We start from the raw sequence: 24,630 nt of genomic DNA, 5'->3' as shown, positions 1-24,630 counted from the left end.
CATATACTGTATGCAGTTATGTGTCAACATTAATATTATTACGTAATAAACTGCAGATAGACTTGGGGCATATTTTTGTTTATAATTTACAGCATATACAAAGAAGCAGTTTATAACATTCTATACAAGTTAAGGAATAGGATTATCAAGGGTAGGAATTTAAATGTCCTCTTTAAGGGGTCAAGGCACACAAAAATACGTACCAAGCTTACTCCTCTCTTTGTCAAGAATTGACCCAGCCTCTTGGCACGCCCACCGAAAAACTTGCCCAAAGCACTGATCCACGTTAAGCAGAGAGGAACACCAAAGAGTCCGTAGAATATACAGAAAACCCGACCAGATGGAGTCTTAGGAGCAACATTTCCATATCCTGCAAAGAAATATTGTGTTTAAAACTGCAGTAGTAAAAAAGTTAACATGTTCATTTTCTTGTTCTCTGAACCAATGTTTGAGGCTCTCCCCTCCTCTGCTCACCCCCTTCAAGGATCGCTGCCTTGTTGTGGCAAGGGGGCTTGCGTAGTTCAGTGAAGCTATGAGCTATGCCATGCAGGGCCACCCAAGACGGACAGGTCATAGCTGAGAGCTCTGACAAAAGGTGATCCACTGGAGAAGGCAATGGCAAACCACTCCAGTATCTTTGCCATGAAAACTCTATGGACAGTTCCAATAGGCATAACGATATGACGCTGGAAGATGAGCCCCTCAGGTCGGAAGGTGTCCAATATGCTACTGGGGATGAGCAGACGGCTAGTATGAGTAGCGCCAGAATGAATGAAGCGGCTGGGCCAAAGCCGAAAGGACGCTCAGTTGTGGAAGTAACTGGTGGCGAAAAGACAGTCCGATGCTGTAAAGATTTTTATTCCATAGGAACCTGGAACGTCAGATCCATGAATCAAGGCAAGCTGGACGTGGTTAAACAAGAAATGAGAAGACTGAACATCGACATTTTAGGAATCAGTGAACTAAAATGGACAGGAATGGGTGAATTTAATTCAGATGACCATCAGGTATACTACTGTGGACAAGAATCTCGCAGAAGAAATGGAGTAGCATTCATAATCAATAAGAGAGTAGGAAAAGCAGTCTTGGGATACAATCCCCAAAATGACAGAATGATCTCAGTTCGAATCCAAGGCAAACCATTCAACATCACAGTGATCCAGGTCTACGCCCCAACCACTGCTGCTGAAGAGGATGAAGTTGATCAGTTCTATGAAGCCCTACAACACCTTCTAGAAGCAACGCCAAAAAATGATGTGCTTATCATCATGGGGGATTGGAATGCTAAAGTAGGAAGCCAAAAGATAACCGGGATAACAGGCAAGTTTGGCCTTGGAGTACAAAATGAAGCAGGGCACAGGCTGGTAGAATTTTGTCAAGAGAATACAATGGTCATAGCAAACACTCTTTTCCAGCAACCCAAGAGACGACTCTACACATGGACATCACCAGACGGTCAACACAGAAATCAGATTGACTATGTGCTCTGCAGCCAAAGATGGAAAAGTTCTATCCAGTCAATAAAAACAAGACCAGGAGCTGATTGTGGTTCAGATCATGAGCTTCTTGTTGCAAAATTCAGGCTTAAATTGAAGAAAGTAGGGAAAAGCACTAGGCCACTCAGGTATGAACTAAATCATATCCCTGACGAATACACAGTGGAGGTGACAAATAGATTTAAGGAATTAGATCTGATAGACAGAGTGCCTGAAGAACTATGGACGGAGGTTCGCAACATTGTACAAGAGGTAGCAACTAAAACCATCCCAAAGAAAAAGAAATGCAAGAAATCAAAATGGCTGTCTGAGGAAGCTTTACAAATAGCTAAGGAGAGAAGGGAAGTGAAAGGCAAGGGAGAAAGAGAAAGATACACCCAATTGAATGCAGAATTCCAGAGAAAAGCTAGAAGAGATAAGAATGCCTTCTTAAATGAACAGTGCAAACAAATAGAAGAAAACAATAGAATGGGGAGGACCAGAGATCTTTTCAAGAAAATTGGAGATATGAAGAGAACGTTTCATGCAAAGATGGGTATGCTAAGGGACCAAAATGGTAGGGACCTCACAGAAGCAGAAGAGATCAAACAAAGGTGGCAAAATTATACAGAAGAACTATACAAGAGCAAGCTTAACATCCCTGATGACCACAATGGGGTAGTTACTGACCTGGAGCCAGACATCCTGGAATGTGAAGTCAAATGGGCCTTAGGAAGTCTGAGCAACAATAAAGCTAGTGGTAGTGACAGCATTCCAGTTGAACTATTCAAAATCTTAAAGGACGATGCAGTAAAAGTGCTACACTCAATATGCCAGCAAATTTGGAAAACTCAACAATGGCCACAGGATTGGAAAAGGTCAGTTTACATTCCAATCCCAAAGAAGGGCAATGCCAAAGAATGTTCAAACTACCGCACCATCGCACTAATTTCTCATGCTAGCAAAGTTATGCTCAAAATCCTACAAGCTAGGCTCCAGCAATATGTGGACCGAGAACTTCCAGAAGTACAGGCAGGATTTCGAAGAGGCAGAGGAACTAGAGATCAAATTGCCAACATACGCTGGATCATGGAGAAAGCTAGGGAGTACCAGAAGAACGTCTACTTCTGCTTCATTGACTATGCTAAAGCCTTTGATTGTGTGGAGCACAACAAATTGTGGCAAGTTCTTAAAGAGATGGGAATGCCAGAGCATCTTATTTGTCTCTTGAGAAATTTATATGCAGGTCAAGAAGCAACAGTGAGAACTGAACATGGAATCACTGACTGGTTCAAAATTGAGAAAGGAGTTCGGCAAGGCTGTATACTGTCGCCTTGCCTATTTAACTTGTATGCAGAGCACATCATGAGAAATGCGGGATTAGAGGAGTCACAAATTGGGATCAAGATTGCAGGGAGAAATATCAACAACCTCAGATATGCAGATGATACCACTCTAATGGCAGAAAGTGAAGAGGAACTAAAGAGCCTGTTGATGCGGGTGAAGGAGGAGAGTGCCAAAGTTGGCTTGAAACTCAACATCAAGAAAACAAAGATCATGGCATCCGGCCCTCTCAATTCCTGGCAAATAGAAGGGGAAGAAATGGAGATAGTGACAGATTTTATTTTCCTGGGCTCCAAGATCACTGTAGATGGGGACTGCAGCAAAGAAATTAAAAGACGCTTGCTCCTGGGGAGGAAAGCTATGGCAAATCTAGACAGCATCCTAAAAAGCAGAGACATCACCCTGCCAACAAAAGTGCGTTTAGTCAAGGCTATGGTCTTCCCAGTTGCAATGTATGGCTGCGAAAGTTGGACCATAAGGAAGGCCGAGCGTCAAAGAATTGAGGCTTTTGAACTCTGGTGCTGGAGAAGACTCTTGCGAGTCCCTTGGACTGCAAGGCGAACAAACCAGTCAGTCCTAGAGGAGATCAGCCCTGACTGCTCTTTAGAAGGCCAGATCCTGAAGATGAAACTCAAATATTTTGGCCACCTCATGAGAAGGAAGGACTCCCTGGAGAAGAGCCTAATGCTGGGAGAGATCGAGGGCAAAAGAAGAAGGGGACGACAGAGAATGAGGTGGATGGATGGAGTCACTGAAGCAGTAGGTGCAAACTTAAATGGACTCCGGGGAATGGTAGAGGACAGGAAGGCCTGGAGGATCATTGTCCATGGGGTCGCGATGGGTCGGACACGACTTCGCACATAACAACAACAACCTCCTCTGCTCAAAAACTGATGTGACTTTAAAACTATTACTTCCAATTGCTACTGAATTGGTCTGCTCTTGGACTGCTCTAGGATGGATACTTGAAGATAAGATAACTTTTCCAGCTTCAGCCAATTGTGAAGGAGGAGGAGGAGGAGGAGGAACTGGTTTTTACCCCACTTTTCACTGCCATAAAGGAGTCTTAAAGGGGCCTGCAATCACCTCCCTTCCTCTCCCCATAACAGACACCTATGACGTCAAGGAGGCTGAGAGAGCTTCTGGCAGGACTGCTTGGTCAGAACAGCATTATCAGGGCTGTTACAAGCCCAATGTGACCCACTTGGCTACATGTGGAGAAGCGGGTAACCAAACCCAACTTGCCAGATTAGAAGCCACCACACCACACTGTTAACTGATACACCACCAACACGTTAGCATAGATTCCCAATTGGTTACTCAATTAACAGGCCATCTTTTTACCAAGGGTCTAACTGGTTGTCATTTTAATTCATGTATTAATTTGATTGGCGCTTTTGAATGTGCCCCACATGGGAGAATGTCCACAAGTATGAGTTAAGTTCTTTGTATTACCTTTTTGGTCTTACCCTTTTGTCTTGTTTGGTATTATCTTTTCTGGATCTTACCTTAGGGTTCAGTCTTCTGGTTCTACCCTTTTGTCTTGGTCTTACCCTGGGGTCTTACTCATTTGGATTTTGGAAGCCTTACTTTCAGGTCTGACCACCCTTGCTTTTCCTGATCTGTGGGTCAGAACTTGTGTTGTGGACTTTGCTATGTCTTATAGACTTTTCCTATTGACTGTAAAACCCTATTGCTTGTGAGTATTGAATATCAGAGAAGAACAGAGAATCACAGAATCATAGAGTTGGACGGGGCCATACAGGGCATCTAGTCCAACCCCCTGCTCAACGCAGGATCAGCCCAAAGTATCCTAAAGCATGTTATATTGAATGCCTTTATTGTTTTTTTCACTAACTGGTATAGCTTATTAATTAATTTTTAACCCATTTTTCTGATTCTTGAGAGTGTTAACAGGAAATTACCCACCCAGTGTCTTCTTAGTTACAGCTACCCGTGTATTTTTTCTGAGGTCTCTCTTCCCTGGAGTGGGTTGAGACACTTTGCTTTTGTTCCCCAAAAGACCTGAGAGTTATTCCTGGACTCTTAGAGCTTGGGATAGATTCAGGGCAGTCTACCTTACAGGGAATGCAGGTTTAGCCTGGCCCTCTACTTTGTAACTTTGAACCTTTGATGAGAATACTCTCGGGGAAGTTGGGGATCAGCCTCCCTGATCCCAGTCCTTTACAGCTGCCCACAGCAATCTTAAATCTTGGGTTCAGGCATAACCTTTTTCCTGTTACCAGATGCTATTAAAGCCTTCAGTGTTCATTCACATGCTACAGTGTCCATTAGATCATTTTATATTCATGACTGATTAACATAGCCTGCGTAGCGGACACATACTCACTTGTAACAAAAGATTACATTGGGTCTCATAAATCCTGTGCCAGCATTTTAAGTATACTATGACACTGGCTTTCAAGACAGACACTGGGCTAAAGATCCTGTGACTATTCTTTATAAGTACAGAAGTTGCTGCTGTCAGAAATCAGAGAATCTCAGTATTCATATTTTAAGCACATTTCTAGCCCTTAAAATTATGCATATGAGTAGGCAACATCTACTGGGGAAAGCACTGGCAAATGGGGAAGGCACTAGCAAACCACCCCGTATCTGCCATGAAAACGCTAGAGGGCATCACCCCAAGGGTCAGACATGACTCGGTGCTTGCACAGGGGATACCTTTACCTTTAGGCAACATCTCATTCAGTTTTATAAGGGAGAGGGGCAAGATTTCCAGGAGTCAGTATGCAAGAAACATCTGCCTTAATATATCATTGTTCCTTCTCATGCTCAAAAGAAACAAAAGCATGCAAAAGAGTGAAATATACATGTTTTCTTAGTTAACTTCATTCCTACCTCATCTTTCTCCCTCATGAAGACCCCAAACAACTGACATAATTCGCCTCTCCTCCATTTTATCCTCCCAACAACCACCCTGTGGGGCAGGTTATGCTGAGAGACTGACTGGTCCAAAGTTCTCCAGAACTAGGAACCTAGGCCTCCTAAATTCTAGTCTGAGACGCTAATCAGTATAACAGTGGCTTTCCATTTACATACATTATGTAGGTCAGTAGCATTCACCTTTTAGTTGAATAGAATTTAGATAAGAACTGCATACTTTTGGAAAATCAGCATGCACATAAACCAGGTTACAGCTCTTTCAGCTCTGACTTGGTATCAGATCTTTCAACTGTATGTGCAAACCAGCACTTCTCATTCTACAGTGTAAAGTATTCTATTCTGGATTAAGAGATGACTTTCTTTAGGATTGCTTCTCCTGCTAGTGAGGGACAGAAACAAAATGGACCACATTGAAGGTCAAGGTGGAACATAAGACCCTTTTCCTATACTAAACTGAGAGAGAACTATCAGTCACTCAGTGACTTTCATGGCTGCGTGGGCATTTAGAAGGCATATATACAGACTAAAGCTAGAAATATTGAAGGCACGGAACATGGGGAAACCAGAGAGAATAGACAAAAAAAAAAGCAAAAATGGCATACAAGTAGCCTGATCCAAACCTATTTATATTCATTTTGCTTTATGAGAAGGAGAAATCCCCCAGATTATTGTAAAATTATGGGAAAATCTACATTATATTTTTTTGATCCCCAGGCCAAGGAAGTCAAATTTGCCTCAACCAGTGATCTGGTGGAACATTCCACTGAATGAGATGAGAGTTCTGCAGGACCTTAAACAGTTCCACAGAGCCTGCAAGACAGAGTTGTTTTACCAGGCCTATGACTGAGGCCTGAGAATAATCTTATGTTGACTGATCTCCTTGTCTACAACTCATCCAGCTGAAGCCCATCTGGGTGAACATTGTACTCCTCCCCCTACCTTTTTCACTTGAGGAAGGAGGTAGCTGGAGCCAACTGGTCTAATTATTATTTGATTATTATTTTTTTTTTAAAGCTTAATATTTAAAATTCCTATGTAATCTAATTTTAAAATTCCTATGTATTTTAACCCCCTGTAAACTGGCCTGAATCTCTGGGGGGAGGGCAGGATATAAATGCAAAAATAAAGAAATATCTGGTAAATTTACACTTCAATACTTGAGGCTATCTCAAGGTATGGTCTCTGAGGCAGGAAAGAGAAGAATTTCACCAATTGCTTTATGTGAAACCCAAGCAACTACATTTATTAGAGGAAGGTAAGCAAGGTAATCTTGGGGTCACGAAAGCTTGGTTTCCTCTAGATCATCTTAGCTGGGTATGAAACAAGGATGACAGAGGCAAGCAAAGCCAATCCTGGCTGCGGCAGCTGAGAGACACAAAAACACTGCTACACCAAGGAAGACTGGCAAGATGAGAAGAAACCCAATTCTGACCTCATGCTCTCTCCCTTCTGCTTGCTGGGTTACAGTCATGGACATGCCACAAAGGAAAATTTTACAGATAATTAGTTTCCCTTTAAGTATTTGTGCAAGGATAAAATGCCAAAGATCACATAGAATAACAGAAACCTACTCCCAACAGAATGTTTTAGCTAACAGAGAAAAGATTTGAAATATTGGCCATATTTATTAGAATTTGTCAGACAATTGTATTTGAAAGACAAAGCATAGATGTGAAACATAACAATGCAACCAGCTGTGAGATAGTTTTGAAGCCAAAAGGACCTTTTGAAGTCAAAAGGTCAGTGTCTAAAAGCTCTTTATTATACACAGCTATACAAGGATTTGCTAGCATATTCAAAATTGGCAACTGGAGGCTTCATTAAAATGCAATTTCACAGTCAGAAGAGAGTCACAGAAGTGGTGCAACATACCCGTAACTGTTCTCTAACAGTCATAAATCAGGCATCTGATTAGTATTAGTGCACAATACCTATAAGTTATTCTCTCTCCTGGGATCACAATACATTTCCTAGGCTATCTTCCGAACAGCATGCCTGACCACTTGCTTCAGTGGAAAGTAGAACACGCATATACAAAACTACAAGAACACCAGGGAAAGACATCAAATAAAGTTCTTGCATGTTAAATACTCACCAATGGTTGTAATCACAGTAGCAGCAAAGATGACAGCATTCGGCCAGTTCCAGTAGTTGAATGTATCATTTCCATCAATTGAGATCCCTTGCCCATCAGCTTCTGACACGACCTACAGGAAAATGACAGAGGTTACACTCATATAGAGTAAAGAGGTGTCCATACATATGAATGTCCCCGAAATAGCCCAGGTTAGCCTACTCTTGTCAGATTTTGGAAGCTAAACAGGATCAGCCCAGGCTAGTATTTGGATGGGAGACCTCCAAGGCATATCAGGCATCTGATACAGAGACAAGTAATGGCAAATGGACCCTAAATTCCTAAAGATTGGGCAGAATATAAATCCCATAAATAAAATAAACCACATCTGAATGTTTATTGCCTTGATTCCCCCCCCCCCCAATATAGGCATTAAAAAACAAAGACACAGAGATACATCCTTTCATAGAATCATAGAGTTGGAAGGGACCTCATGGGTCATCTAGTCCAACCCCTTGCACTATGGAGGACACTCACATCCCAATTGCTCATCTACTGTACCTGCCACCCCTTTGCCTTCACAGGATCAGCATCTCCGTCAGATGGCTATCTAGCCTCGGTTTAAAAATTTCCAAAGATGAAGAACCCACCACCTCCTGAGGAAGCCTGTTCCACTGAGAAACCACTCTGTCAGGAACTTCTTCTGAATTAATTTCATCCCATACGTTCTGGTCTGTCCCTCTGGGGCAAGAGAGAACAATTCTGCTCCATCCTCCATATGGCACCCTTTTAAATACTTGAACATGGTTATCAGATCCCCTCTCAGTCGTCTCCTCTCTAGGCTAAACAGACCAAGCTCCCCCAACCTTTCTTCATATGTCTTGGTCTCCAAACCCCTCATCATCTTTGTTGCTCTCTCTGTAGGGCAAATTTCTCAAGTTCATCATTTCTATGAAGTACATGCCAGTGTATAGAATTTTTTTTTCAGAACTCCAACCTTAAAAACTATGGCTTTGGGTATAACTAAAGTAATGGAAGATCCAACTTCAGATTTCTGTCTTGCTGATAGTCAAATACATACAATAAGGCCAGCCACAACTATAAAGTAAGTCTGACAACCCCTATAAAGTAAGTCTGACAACCCCACTCAGTTTGCATAATTTTTTAGCTGCCAAAAGTTGAAGCTCTGGTCTTCTACTTACAAAATATGTGCTTGGCACTACAAACCACTTGTTTGAATTTGTTGCATTAATACAAGCGCTAAATGTTTGCTTACCACCATTTTGGAACAAGTAACCCCCCCCCCCCAATCACTGTGCTTCAGGCATTTCTCCTAGGGTGACTGCATTTAAGAAATGCAACCTCTCCTTTCCGCAAGTGCTATCTTGGGACCCTCCATCTCCACCTATGTATGCAACTTCTTATTACACTAACACCACCGCCACTATATACCACTACATACCATTTTTCTATGACATACTAGGTTCTATTCCTCCCAGAAGAAAATCTGTTAATTAATTTAAATCCATTACCATTAATTAAAACCAATATTACAACATATATATAAGTAATAATTACCCTGTCCTAAACACACAACAGATGAAACATAACTGTTACAAAATCTTACAAGGTTGCCTATACTTCGCCATATTAAAATTAAGCAATTCTCTTGCTTGAGTGAAACTACATTCTCAGCCTGGGAATTCTAAGGCAAGGTGCCACCACAATGTCCCATCTCTAATTGCTGCCTACCTCAGCTGTGGAAGCAGAGGTACACAAAGCAAAGCAGGGCTTGAGAAGATCTTAATTGGCAGGCTTGATAGTATGGGAGGAGAGAGCCCTTCAGATATGTTAATCCCAAAGTAAGTAACTTCATTAGTCACTATTTGACTATTGCATATTTCAATCCTTAGAAGACTGGCTGCATTTCAAAGAGTCTGTGAAGTTTGCCATGCAAGTGATGTTTGTTTTTATTTCCCTTGTGCACATGGGCATACCAGTGTTGACATTTGCCTCTTACAGAAGGCCATGGGAAACTCCCAAGCACATGAGGCCATTAAGCAAACTCCAGTGAAATTGACATTGATGTAACAAGTTTAGCATGGGGTGGGAACTCCTTCCTAATGGGATTACTCCAATATCTATATGAAATAGCTGACACAGTCTCCAAGTGCTTGTGTTTCAGGATGAAGAGGTGAGAAGCATATAGCAGCAGATGGAGAGGAAGAGCCTATTAGTGTAGTTCATATCCTGAGAAAGCTACAGGGCCAACTCTTCTCACTGCTGTGTCAACATTTCAGAGGTTTATACTCCCAGTTGTTCCTCTGCCAAAGCTGCACCTCCCTCTTGTCCCCCATTGGCATGTTTCTACCTAGGATGAGCTGTGGCCCTGCCTGACACTGCTTTCACTCTTTCCCTCGTTTCTTTTGGCTGCAGCAAACTTCAACCTGGAATTGAAGCAGCAGCATTTATTTCAAATGACACAAATTAGCCTTAAACATGCAGGGTACTTCTGGAAGATAAAGTAGCCTGAATTGGAGCGGTCATTGTTCAGTTGCTACTTGTCACCCCTCTTTAAATACACTAATGGCTGCCTGGGGTTTTATGCTAAATTTCTCTTTGTGTGGCAAACATTCTTTTTTATATATTTGATTTTAAAATTTTATTTGGGTTTTAGTATCATTTCTACTGGGGTCTTTTTCTTACAATCCTGTACTTCAGCTGAAACCCAATTTTATCTATTTTAAGTAGCACATTCTCTGATTTCTCAGGGTTTTTACTGAAACCTAGACAATAGGTCTTAGATTCATCTGATCCCCTGGAGCCAATGATTATATACACAAGCCATGTTTTGGAATTTGTAGCATAGGCCAAAGGAATAGGATTCCACTCATACATACTCAAAATATTAAGGGACAAGAAGCATTACAGTTAGATATAGTTGAGAATATCCACTCAATTCAATATATGCTTTCAAAGCCACATGGTTATAAGTGTTGTTACAGACACTAAGCTTTAAGGAACAGGATTTTCCAAACAGATTCTAGTTATAAAAAGAAAAGTCCAACTGGGGTTATTTCCGAAAATAAAACTTGAGTTTTGTTAATTGTTACATAGATGCCATTTGTTCCACAGATATAAATGTTTTTAGCCATTTTAACCAAAGAAGTTCTACAGCACAAAAATTTGAAGCAAACATCTTTTGGGGCATGAAAAAAACCCTCAATATTAAAAATTTAGGCATGTATTTAACCTGTTACTGAAAGAAAAGCATGACACGGTACCTTGAACCCCAGCACTGGAATCAGTTCCCAACCTTTTAGCCAAGTAAGAATTCACAGAAGATGCTGCATATTTTCAGCTTCTCTGAGGCACAAAGTCTAGAAGCTTGCCTTTCTTTTTTTAAGAAGTCCCCTAAGAGGCAAAATCTAGCATACTCAGCTTTTTGGTTTCAACATTAGCAACAATCACCTGATTTCCACACAAGGAGCTGTTCCAAGTCCAGCTAAAGTTTTATCGTCTTGTTCTTTTACCCTTAAACAGCACAATGTTATCTGAAGGTATGCTAGTGAAGTCATAATTCTTATCTGCTTAGATAAAGCAGGTTATGATGGGCTTATAAAACCTGTTATGTTGCACCTGTAACAGGTTTCACTAGATGATTCCAATACTTAAATCCCCTTGGCACAGAATTGTTTACATGTCAACACACATAGAGACCTAACAGCACAATAATAGCAGCACTTTGATAAGAACTAGATAGGCCAGGCTCAAGTCACAGAGGGAACAGTTACGCAGCTTTGTCGGAGAAAACGTTGTGCTTTTCAGGAGACCATTGACCGTGCTCATTTTCCTGGTTTGTTGCCATTTTTTCCTTCTGATTGCTTCCTTCTGGGGGGATCTCGATTAACCAGCGATGGTGTAATAATATCATTGAAGGCAAAAGTTGGGTAGAGGCTAGACAAAAGGGCTACATTACTCCATGGTAAAATACAGATATTGGAGACATAGAAAGCTTTCATGCCTTCTTTTGGGCTTCCTGGAGGCATTTGGATTATCTCTGTTAGAAACAAGGGCTAAACTAGGTGGATCATTGGTTTGAAATACTATAAATTACATTGACTCATGTTTTGATTGGTTAGGCAAATGTTGTTCAAGTGTTCACATGAAAGGGAAATAATTTTGTTTTGAAAAATTTACATCACTCTTCTGGGATTGTAATATGTCCCATACCACTGACGTTCTTAGAACAGGCTTATAGAAGCTGCTATAAAATCTGACCACACATTAGATGGTTGGGTCACACATGGAAAAAAATGCATCCCTAATACTACTGACTATTACAAAAATAGAGTCGAATACCATCTTTAAGATCAACAAAGAATTATTCAAGGCATGAGCTTTTCAGTGCATGCACTCTTCCTCTTGTCTGAGGAAGAGTGTACATGCACACGAATGCTCACACATTGAATACATCTTCGTTGGTCTTAAAGATGCTATTTGACTCTATTTTTGTTGTGCTACTTCGGATCAACACAGCTTGAAACTACCCACTTGAAACTATTGACTAATGTCTTTAAAAAAGAATGTGGTCCCTAAAAATCCAGGGGTGACCTATCTCTCTGCCAGAATAACCCAAAAGTTACTGTATTGCATTCATTCTCTGAAATTCACATTTCTATTTATCTATTTTAACATTAATTTTCACATATTGTCATTATAAATTGTTGTTTGCACAGATGATACAACTATAAACTATGCATATGGTATAAAAACTTGCATCTCTAACTTGCCAAATCAAGTTCTTGCGTAATTTCCCATATTTTCCCCCAGCTGTCTGGAGGAAAGTGGGCACTTTCACTGTTGAAAATTTAGCTACCAGTAGCAGCTCATTTACTTTGAAAGAATGCTGAATCCCTTGGGTCAATATAAGCTTGGCATGACACTTGTTTTTTGTATCCAATACAACTAAGGGTGAAGCAATGAGAAAGCAGGCTTCCATGTAGACATCCTTTGCTGGATGGTAAATCTCATTTCCAAGAATGTTTTATATGCATCAGCCCTTCTCAATATTTCATTCAGGGCTACATACAGATAATCTTTAAACAGCCCCGCGGCGCAGCGTGCCGCGGACTGAATAAAAGAGTAAGGGCTGTGTGGGAGGAGTTATGGCGGGCCCTGTCTGGGATAAAAACTCGGAGGGGCCAATCAGGAGCCACAAAGTGGCTCCTGATTGGCCCCTCCGAGTGTCCATCCCGGGCCAAGCAGCCAATGGGGAGCCGCGCAAAGTGGGGCTCCCCATTGGCTGCTTGCCCCGGCCAGGGAATCACCGCATAGACTGGACTGCCAGCCGATGCGGTGAGTTCTCTAGGGGGCCATGCTGCCTTCTCCCGGCCACTCCTGGGGCTGAGAGAACGCTGCTGGTGTCTTTGGGGAGGGTGGGGGGGCCGAGAGAACTCCGTTGGTGACTTTGGGGAGGCTGGGGGGGCAGGAACCGGCCTGGGGGGAGGCTGGGGGGTGGGAGCCAGCCATTGGTGACTTTGGGGAGGCTGGGGGGGCGGGAGCGAGGCCGCTCCCGGGGCCGAGAGAATGCCGTTGGTGACTTTGGGGAGGGGGGGCCGAGAGAATGCCGTTGGTGACTTTGGGGAGGGTGGGGGGGGAGGGAGCCGGCCTTTTCTCGGCTCCGGGAGCATCCTCGCCATGGCTCTCGGCGGCAAGAGAACGCACTTTGCAGCTTTGGGGAGAGTGGGGGGGGGGCGGATCCGGCCTCTCGCCCCCGGGAGCGCTCTCGCTGCCGTCAAGCCACTCCCGGGGCGAGATAAGACCGGCTCCTAGCGCCCATTTTATTAAATAATAAAATGGGTTTGATTTCTAGTCTTTTAAATAAAGTTGAAATTCCAATAAGCTGTTCAGGAAGGAGAATACATAGTTGAATTCTATCCCTCCTACCACCTTGCTTCAGAACACAATGACTGGCAGGGCTATTTTATGTCTTAGAAGAGGCTTTTTAAAATTGTGCATTGCTGGATTGGAGCCACAGTGCTCTATGCTTTTGCTCAGAAGAGCTGACCTGCAAGACACTCCTATTAGAGATGGTGAAAATATACTGATTTAAGAGCAAAGTCATTAATGGAGATGTTCTCCATACTTATAAGTCATAGACTCAATACACAGAAAACATGTACATATATGCCAGCTGAGGTGGGAAAGCGTATCATGCAAATCCATAAGCTTTTATGTAAATCTTTTCTTACGAGATAGGTTTGCTTAACAGCTGCTATTTTTAGGCAAAAAACACACCTGCATGTCTATGCAGCTTTCAGGTAACTTATCAAAGAAACCGAATGTGGCAAAAGATACCCTTATTCAACACATGCCTGTTTCCCCTCAGATTTTTTTTAAAAATCACATTTATTTTAACTGAAAAGCTCAATTTATATGGATTTACTTGCCCTACCCCAAAGGCTTAGATGTCCTTAATTACCTACAACATACCTTACCAGTTAAAGTTCTCAGGTTTTATCAACATAAATCTGCATTTCATGCATGCTTCTAAATTACTTATGCAATAAATTTTAAGATACAGAAAAGTCTGTGGAACTGTTATCTAACCACAGGAACACAAATATACCAAGTATTCAGCCAATCACAATAATAATCCAAAAGCACAGGGTTTGAACCAGATGGAATTTTATATACCACCTGTACAGTCTTTTTATTTTATTGAGAGCCAATAGCAAGAAAAACAGCAAGAGAAATATACATCCTTCAGCCATTCTGTTGTGCTACTTCACACCAACCCGGCTATGCACTTGAATCTAAGATAAATCTATGTTCTACATAAACCACAAAGCACCAGTGACGCGATCCTGAGACTCCCACATTTCTTCACCAACAAAAGGAAGCACTATGGATCTTCTACATATCTCCCTGCAGCAAATACATTTGTGATGGACAGCACTATAATTTTAAAGTTCCTAGTTCTGTAGTAACAGCAACAAGTGAAGAGTTAAAATTCCTCACTAATACCTTATCTACATGGCAGCACCTCCGCCAGGCTGCCACTGGGTTTTGAGCTGGGGCCAGTTGCCCCAGCTCTTTCCGGGTCCAGATGGGGGAAGATTAGTGCCTCCACACGAGGCAGCCAGGGTGGAAAATTTCTACCATGTGGGGGGTGCTGGTGGCAGGGGCTGGTTTTGTTTCTGTTTAGGAACAGGGTAGCAATACCACATTCCTCAACAAAAAGAAATGTCCCAGGTGGCTCAGCGGTGCTGCACAATGCCATGGAGCCACCTAGGGCAATTTGGATCCCTTCCAGGACACTGTAGTCAGTCCAGGGATGGGGAGAGAAGCCAAGCCTGGATGGCCTGATCCTTCCCTAGACCCAGAAGACCCCTGCGGCATGGAAGGGAATGTGGAAGAATCTGCATTCCTTGCTGCAGGGAAATGGATGGCATGAATCAGGCTAGCCCCAGGCCAGCCCCAACATCATCTGGAAGCAGGGATTATGCCCAGACAAGCACTAGCCCAGGCAGAATTCCCCATGTGGAAAAAGTATGAGACACAGGTTGAGCAATAGGCTGCTCCAAGTGCTTTTATTGGCCAGCAACAGCTGAGGAGAAATTGGGACTGGTTCAGAGAGAGAACTTTCTGACAGAACCTGCATCTGTGTTTAACTGAACATCTATAATGAGAAATCTTATTTATTAGCTTTTTTACCTGCTGCTCTTGTAAAACATCTCATGGCGGGTTACATTAAAATATTAAACATTAAAGAACAAGCTGTGTCAGCGAAAAAATTAAAAATCCATCCACTGTCTTCCTTCTCCCCCTCCCTCCAATCCTCCTCTCTTTTCTCAGCACCTCAGGGCATAGATTTCCAGGTGTGCCAACTATTTCAAGTACCAACAAATCTGAACTGTCGTACTTACAGCTCTAATCTGAGGACAGGCCCTTTGATCTTCCACATCCCAGCCTCATCCATAGACCTGGTGGAAGAGCTCCATCTTGCAGGTTCTGTGGAACCGCAAATGCTCCTGCAGGGCCCTCAGCTCTTCCAGGAGCTCATTCCACCAGGTTGGGGCCAGGGCCAAAAATGTCCTGGCCCTGATTGATGCCAGAAGAATCCCGCAGCCAGGAATCACCAACAGTTTAGTACCCACAGAGTGCAAAACCCTGCAAGGAGCAATATCTGGTCCCTCAGATACTGAAGAAAAGTTGAAGAAAATTCTTTACTAAAGCTGAAAGTAGATCCACACAGTGTCTGTAGTAGACCCATTATGCACGGGGGGGGGGGGATAGCGCACGTTCGGGCTGGAATGGAGGAGACTAAAATCACCGATAACGCACGGAACCAGCTGCAACCGGCCACAGATTTGGTGCATGCCGCCGAAAAAAACGTGTTAACGAAACGCAGAAGAAAGGGCAGCTTCCGGGTGACCGGGGCGCAACCAGAAGCAGCGGCAGAGTCACCGCATGCATAATCAGTTACTCTGGGTTTTGCCGCTGTTGCGTCCCGTCCCGTGCATAAGCGGTTTGCTTCGCTTCTTCCCCCTCCGCGTTTTCCATGTGACCCAAAATCACTGTTTCGGCGGCCTTGCGTAATGGGCCGTACTGTGGCAGTTTTTTTTGACAGTGGGCAGTGAGGAAATACTCCCAATCAAGATCAGTGGAGAGGAGCAAATTATTATTGATGATGATAATGTTACCTGGACTTTCTCCACAGACTTAAGATGGGCTACATCAAACAACATACGACATACATAAAACATTATCCACAATTAAAAAAATCAAAAACTTAGCACTCAAAACAGTTCTGCTTTTCAGTACTTATTTCTAATCTTTTAGCAGCAGGAGGGGTAGAAGGCAGAGAGATTTTATCAGGCCTAGGTGGAGTGAATGGGACTTGATAGGTCAGTTTTGTTAAATTGATGTTTATTGTTCCTCAACCATAGGCATGGTGGAAGAGATCCATTTTACAAGCCTTGCAACCCACCCCCCATACACACACATTACAAGACTCACAACAACAGGGTCTCACTTACTCTCAGCATGCCACAGTTCATACATCTGCTCCTTAATCTCCAATCTTGAAATATTTATTACCTTTGGCTATGTCCCTCCCCCAATTAACCCAAACGAATGGTAACCTTATGAACTCAACTTGCTATTTCATTGTGGTCCTGGAATCTGTTAAACATCTTCATTATGATATATGTCAATAGTTTACTGCCTACCCTAAACCTATATGTAATCTTTGAGGAAATTCTGTTCACTGTATCTGAAAAAGTATCTTATGAGAAGACACCAGGGGCATAGTATTGAGAGACCTAAGAAAAAAGACACTACAAGAGGTATAATACCAGACTATGAAAATATTGCATTTGCTGTACTGCTGCTTGTTTGTACTGCCTTCTGGTCATTTCATAAGACATATGGGGCACGTAATGTGTGTTAAACTCATTTCCAGGAATTTTAACTTTATATCCAAAAGCACAAACACAGAGACTTTTGATTACTGTCCATTCTAGATTTTGGTCTCAGACATAAATGGCAATGTTATGAATGTTCACTTGGCCTCTCAATCCCCAAGCTGTTTCAAAGACATAGGCCTATCAGTAGGGTACAGAGTACATAGCCAAGTGAGCAACGGCAGGCTTTTGATATATCAGTCTGAACAGTCTCTTTCAATCGCTACAAATTTACTAAGGATCTGAAGCTCAAGTTCATAGCTCAATTTCTGGGAATAGTGACCTTTGGATTAGAAAGAAAAATAATTATTTTTATCACGAGATGAACTATGTTTTCTCAGGTTAATAGGCAACACCCTAGAAACTTGCAGCCTGTGGAGATTTTATACCTTCATTTAAATAACCTGCATAGTAAAATTGGAAGGAGTCAGGGACAAAAAGGTCCAGGATGCAAGTCAGCAACAGCATTCATTTGCGCCTGCATTAAGGGAAGAGCAGATCATTAATCAAAAATGTTAAAACCCCATAGGCAACATGAGGATTGGTGGTGGTTGTATAAATCTCTCACAACAGCAGGGATTATTTTAATGGCTTCAGTGGTTAGAGAGAGTTCCCGCTGCTCAACTTTATGGTCTCTCTGATGTCTCAGGGTCCATTATAGAGTTGCACTCTTGTCTTTCCCCGAGTACAAAAAGTTCATTAGTAATCTGAATTAGGGATGATGCGTGTGGGCTGTGTGTGAGCTCTTCAACTTTACAACTTGGGAAAAAATTAACCCTATAATATATTATAAAATTATAATTACATGATTACACCATAATTTTAGTCTGCCACTACTTCCTGAAACGACAGAGCAACAGAATACTCATATAGCAGAAGAAATACTTAGAAATACTGCTGTCAGTGTACATACGTAGAGAACAAGCATACCACATCTCCTCCTTTTCTTTGCACAAGAGCCGCACTTCCAGGTGGTGGCTGGAGATCTCTTGCTGTTACAACTGATATCCAGGAGGAAGAGATCAGTTCACTTGGAGAAAATGGCCACTTTGGAAGGTAGACTCTGACATTACACCCTGCTGAAGTCTCTCCCCCTTCCCCCAATGCTACCCTCCTCAACCTTTATCTCCCAAAATCTCCAGGTGCTTCCCAACATGGAGCTGCAACCTTATCAGCAGGTCCTGGATTTGGAAAGATTGAAGACAAAATCCTGAACTGGTTTATTCAGAAATTGGTCCTTGAAGCTCAAGTGTTTTAAAGATTGTAACCACAATAATTTCATTTGTTACAAAAGATTTAAAGAGAGAAGCAATTGTTCCTGGGATTAGAAGTCTTTCTCTGCCTCATTGCCAAAAAGGTACAGTGTGACCTTCACTGACCATAACCTTCTTTAGCACTTGAGAATTTACCACTAGCCTGTATTCACACTTTAATGTGCAAAGAGTGGATTCAGCATAGAATAAATTCCAATGCAACATGTGAGTTGAATCAAAAATATCAAGTTTATGTGCTGATCCCTCTTCGTTTTGAAATGGTTTCTGAATACATGATGCAATGTCACCGTCCTGAGCAAATCTTGGTCCCAAGGACTGCATTAGCAGATTGGGAAATCGAGGTACACTGGTACAACACACAAGCTAATCACTACTTAATTGTTCTGATACAATTTGTAAAGAGAAATCCATGTGACAAATATGAAATGCTGCCACCTTTGTATTTCACCAATACAAAAAGAGTACACAAATAAATGATGTGTTAACACTTGGAACTTTTGATAGCTGTTTAAATTTGCAGAGGCCTTACCCAAATTCTCCTCTATCATTGCCTGTTATAAAAAACTGATTATTGCTAACAGATACCATTTATCATTCAGCAATTGTTCTGATTTGCAGTGTTATCTTTCCAAAGAACAACAATATAGTTCCAGTTGAGTGTTGCAAACCTTCTTAAACAAGGACTTTTTCCAATTGCAGAAAGCTTTATGCGCCACAGTGGAATATCTGATGACTCAGACAATATCAAATTAAATTTTGGCCACTGAACTCTTCTAATCAGCAGGCCAACATACGATGCAAAGACTTCTACCAAAGTAAATAATAGCACCTAGAAGAAATAAAAATCAATATTTAAAATAAAAGCCAGCCATTTAACCCATGGCTACAAAAAACCCTTAAAATATCCAAACCACATTTTGGTCTGCAATGAATGGAGTACCTTTAACCTTTTTAACCATTGTGCCTGTTTTCCATGACATTTATTCAACGATACTGCTACTTCAAGAAATGATGCCCCATTTATCATTTTTCTGCTGTTATCTGTTACTTTATTGTGCCACAATCTGGATTAAAATTGGAACAAGCCTCTCTTACCTAATTGAGTGCCTAAAATTAATGGCAAAAGTCTGAAATTGAAAGCATGCATTCTGTGATTTGTTACTTATTTACTATGTAAGAGAACTATTTATTAAGTTATTTTTATTTATCATTTAAGCTTATAGCTTGAACCCATCATCTTGGGGCAGCATACAACACTGAAATAAAAATAGTAAAACTACATAAATACATTAAAATTATTTAAAAAGCTAACGTTAAAGTCTCTTTGCTTGCTGGTCAAAGTCTCTTTGCTTGCTGGTTTCCCATAGAGGAAACCCCAGACTAGTTGGTGATGCTTCCGGGCACACTGACCACATTATCTATATACCTGAGCATTGCACACTAGAACCATTCATGTTCCAAGAAAAGGAATTAGGTAAGATACTAGGTCATATTATTTCAGGGCAGATGCTGAAGTCAGCTGAGAGGCAGTGTGGTGTAGTGGTTAACAACAGACTCTAATCTGGAGAGCCAGTTTTGATTCTCTACTCCTCAGTGTGTTGGGGGTGGGGGAAATTGGGAAAGGCTTTGAGATAGGAGGCCACATGGCTCAGTCTCCAATGCCAGGTTCAAGGGTTGGCAGTAAGCCTTGGAGATCAGGAGTCAAAGAGCTCTCATCTCCAGCAAGGGTGTTGAAAGGGTAAAAAACAATGGGCTTGATGAAGGAGCTGGAGCAGCACTGGGCTCACTGGCAGTTTAGGCCAGGGAAAGGTGGCGGGCCCAGCAGCAAAAGCTAGATACCGTGTTGGGCTCGCTAGGTAGAGATGGAGGTGTTCTGGAAGCAATAGGAAAGGAGGAGATGTGGAATGCCTGGGAATGGATACAGGGAGCTGCACTGGGCTTGCTGGAGGGCAGAAGCAATGGGATTGGGGGGAGCTGAATCTCTAGAACGCTTGCCTTCATTGATGGAAGTGATGGGAGGCAGGAACTGCAGCAGGCTTTTTGGGAGCAGTAATATAATGGATTATAAGTGCAGAGCCTCTTGTGGCGCAGAGTGGTTAGGCAGCAGACATGCAGTCTGAAAGCTCTGCCCATGAGGCTGGGAGTTCAATCCCAGCATCCGGCTCAAAGTTGACTCAGCCTTCTATCCTTCCGAGGTCGGTAAAATGAGTACCCAGGTTGCTGGGGGGTAAACGGTAATGACTGGGGAAGGCACTGGCAAACCACCCCATATTGAGTCTGCCATGAAAACACTAGAGGGTGTCACCCCAAGGGTCAGACATGACTCGGTGCTTGCACAGGGGATACCTTTACCTTTAATATAATGGATAAAAGGAACCATGGCTAAGAGGGTGAAGGGATTCCTCCCTTCCATGAGTATCATATGGGTTCCCATTTGTATTTTATCATCTACAACTACTACCTTATTTGTTACAAGTTTAAGAATCTTACCCCTCCCCCCCAAAAATATATATATCCAGTACAGTATGTTCTATTTTCTTTTCCAGTTTAATTCCTTTGTTTCATAGCTGGCTAGCTATTTTATGGATGCAACTGGGTTCATGCAAGCATAAGAAAAACCTGAACAACTTGCACTGCATGCTAGAAACATTTGTGTTCCAAAAAAAGGAATTAGACAAGATGCTATGTCATGATATTTCTGTACAGATGTGGAGATCAGCTGATCATGCTGTGAGCAATTAACATATGCAGATACATACTACGCATTGATAAAAAGGGAACATTATGTATGTTGCCCTTGTAACTTAACAAGTGCAGCTTAAATGCTGAACACTAATTTGCAAACTATGGTTTGTTATGTCTGACCATGGCTTGAAAGCAGACACCAAATGAGAATCTCAAATAATGGCTTCCGCTTTGTTTGGAAGCCACAGCCTGGGCACTACATTCAGATCATCAAAAGAGGGTTTGATATGTCAATCCTGCTCTGTGGTCTGGCAGCCTTCAAGGATGAAAAACCAGAGTGAGCAGAAAATGAAGCCACCCTGGCACTTCTCACAGGCAATTTCCCAAAACACTCCCTCATCCAGACCAGCCACAGTCTCATTCTCAACCTCCACCACATAGTTGTGTTTAAGTGAAAGAAAATAAACATCCGATTAGTGACAGCACAGAAATTTCAACTGCCATGTGTGTATGTATTTTAAACATTTCCTCAAAGCATTTAAGAAGGAGGCCAATACAATGGTGAAGAACAAGGCTGAGCAGTTTAGAACAACACCTGAAGATTCTGGTAGGAGGTGGGGGTGGGGGGAAGGACAAAAACAGGAGCCGTTATTTGCTTTGTTCATATCCAGGATTGTAAACCAAACTATGATTACCAGAAATCATGGCTGTTATTATGTTAATAGAGGCAAAGCCTGTTGCGCCCAGGGAAACAACGGGTGCTAGGATGCACACCTGCACGGTGGCCTTCCTGGGAGTAGCTACATGGCAAAGCCATAAATCATGGGAGGTTAAAGAAAGAACGCTGCGTCCAAGCTGGGTCCATGGGGCTGGCAGGCAGTCTTTACTCCTTTTCCTGCCCACCCCCAGACCCTAAATGACCTTCCTCCAAACCTCAAGGAACATTCCTAACCCAGGGGTTGTCAACCTCAAGGCGTGGCCTGTTCAGCATTTAGTGTTCAGCATTTAAGCTGCACTTGTTAAGTTACAAGGGCAACATACATAATCTCCTGGAATTGGAGGTCATCTGCAGAGTATAGAGATCAGGTTCCCAAGGGGAAATGGCTGTTTTGGAGGGGAGACTCTGCAATGACAATTCCAGGCTCCTGGAAATGTAACAGCTGCTTGGGAGGGGGAACTCTGTGGGACTATGCCCAGAGAGGTTGTGGGATGCGAATCTCCAGTTGGGACCTGGGGATTTGCTGGAATTGCGGGTCATTTCCAGGCTGAAGAGATCAGTCCCCATGGAGAAAGGACTACTTGGGAGGGAGGACTCTCTGGCTTTGGATCCCATGGAGGTGCAGGGATGCCAGGCTCCATGTGGGTGCCAAATGGAAGTGCTGTGTAGCAGTAATTGCTAATAACAATAAACATCAATTCATAAACTTGTCAGAGTTTCTTCCTTCAATGAAATATGTCATGGATAGTAAAATTTGCTTGAAGAACTAAAAACCTTTCAGTTGGTATATTCTTCAGTTCAGTTCAATATCAAAGTAAATTTAAAAAGTTGTATGCTTCAAACAAATGTGAAAACATAGGTTGGCAAAGAACATACAGTAGGTTTCTCAATTACTGCCTTTATGTGTGTGTGTGTGTGTGTGTGTGTGTGTGTGTGCGTGCGAGTGAGAGAGAGAGAGAGAGAGAGAGAGAGAGAGAGAAAAGCATTCCTTTCTTCTGAAATTGCAAACCTTATTAACCTCACAATCACCTCTCCATGTAGGAAATACCTGAGTGTCTCCATCCTTGGATTGCTCTGAGAAGCCATTGGCCTGAAGGTTCAAAATAAAAGGAAAAGAATCCCATAGTCAATGAGCATGTCAAAAAAGACTTCCACCATCCTCCTACAACAGCTTCTTCTGCCTGTGCTCTACCTACATCTCTTTAAGGCAACGGCAATTGGTACAGCTTGGTGTAATAATTAGAGCAGCAGCTTCTAATGTGGTAAGCTGAATTTGGTTCCCTGCTCCTCCATGTGTGGGGTCACCTTGGGCTAGTCGCAGTCCTGTTAGAAACTGTTCTCACATAGCAGTTTCTCTCAGAGCTCTCTCAGCCTCACCTATCTCACAGAGCGTTTGTTGTGGGGAGAGGAAGAGAAGGTGATTATAAGCCACTCTGAGACTCCTTAGGGCATTGAAAAGAAGGATATAAAAACCAACTCTTCTTCTAATGGCAAGGTGCTACTGGGAAGTTGCAGTGAGACCAAGGTGATATCTCTGTGAAAAGGGAAAGTCTACATCTTTCCAGTCCCACCCACCTCAGCATTATTTTCCCTGCTGCAATTGCTTGTGATGGCTACCCCCCCCCCATCATTCCTCCTTTCTCAGATCACAAATCGCAAAGCTCACATGAGTTACTCTTGAGTAAACATTCCCAGGGCAGAGGCATTTCTGGGCCTCCTGCAGCCCCCCAACTACCCCCCATGTCCTCTGAGATGAAAGAGGCCAGGGCAACTTACAGGCAGCAGGGCATGCTCTGAGGCTGGCTTCTCTTCCACTCAGCAAACTTCTGAAACCGACAAGAAGTTGAAGGTGGAGAGCTCATCCCTTGTTAAGCCATTCCATGCTGAGGGCTGCCTCCTGAATCGGTGTAAACTACCTGGGCGAACCATTCCTGGATGAGGGCCAATCTGGTAGTGGGTGAGGTAGTGGATTTTATAAGGTTTACTTATTGTCTTCATTACACCTGAATTATGCTGGTATGTGCATGGAAGCTGTAACCTTTTTTTCCCAGTCGAACAGTTTACATTATGTTACGCATATTATTGCCAGCAAAAGTTACTGAAAGCCAGAGACTTCTGGACTACATCCACTCCAAAGTTGTCATCACTGCACTTTTGACCTATTTCATGATCACAGAAAAATGAAGCAACTATATAGTTGAGGGGCTTTACACTTCTCTATTATGCTAAACATGTTGGGTTTCTTTCTTCTCTTCAAATGCTACTTCTGGTTAATAATTTACAATCATCCTTGAAGAGAATGACTTGTCCTGATAAGAGAGAGGATTGATTAACTGATACAAATTTGTAAGGATCATCAACTCTAGTTAAACTGTAATCCCAAATAAACAAACAAATAAAAAGTATATACACCCCAAAAGTTTATTCATTACACCAATTTCCTTGGCACTTATGTGTCTGCCTTTGACCATACAAGAGATGTACTCTGTGCAAATAAAAGCCATTTTTTCCTGCTGCTCCAGCAAGTAAAAATCACAGATGAGTGGAAGGGATTGGGGGGAGGGGAGAAAGAAATGGCACTGGAGAAGGTCCCTATCTCCATCCTACCAAGCTAGCAAAGATTAGAAGGTTGAGTTCTGAGTTCCTCAAGCATCTAATTTATGCCTACCATTTTCTCTGGGTA

At 42.4% G+C, this 24,630-nt stretch overlaps 1 protein-coding gene across 1 annotated transcript in view; it reads right to left on the bottom strand.

The window, feature by feature from the left end:
* The window catches only part of KCNK5 (potassium two pore domain channel subfamily K member 5), a 52,251-nt gene that overhangs the window by 6,621 nt on the left and 21,000 nt on the right, over window positions 1-24,630 (bottom strand). Inside the window, exons 3-4 of the mRNA XM_077341999.1 lie at window positions 7,822-7,933; window positions 204-370 (exon numbers count right to left, since the gene is read on the bottom strand). Coding sequence (XP_077198114.1) covers window positions 204-370; window positions 7,822-7,933 — 279 coding nt within the window. The remainder of the gene's footprint in view (window positions 1-203; window positions 371-7,821; window positions 7,934-24,630) is intronic.

Source organism: Paroedura picta, chromosome 1, assembly GCF_049243985.1.
Source record: "Paroedura picta isolate Pp20150507F chromosome 1, Ppicta_v3.0, whole genome shotgun sequence".
NCBI classification, from domain to species: domain Eukaryota; kingdom Metazoa; phylum Chordata; class Lepidosauria; order Squamata; family Gekkonidae; genus Paroedura; species Paroedura picta.
Note: the sequence above shows the minus strand (reverse complement) of the source record. Positions and strands in the feature narration are given on the sequence as shown.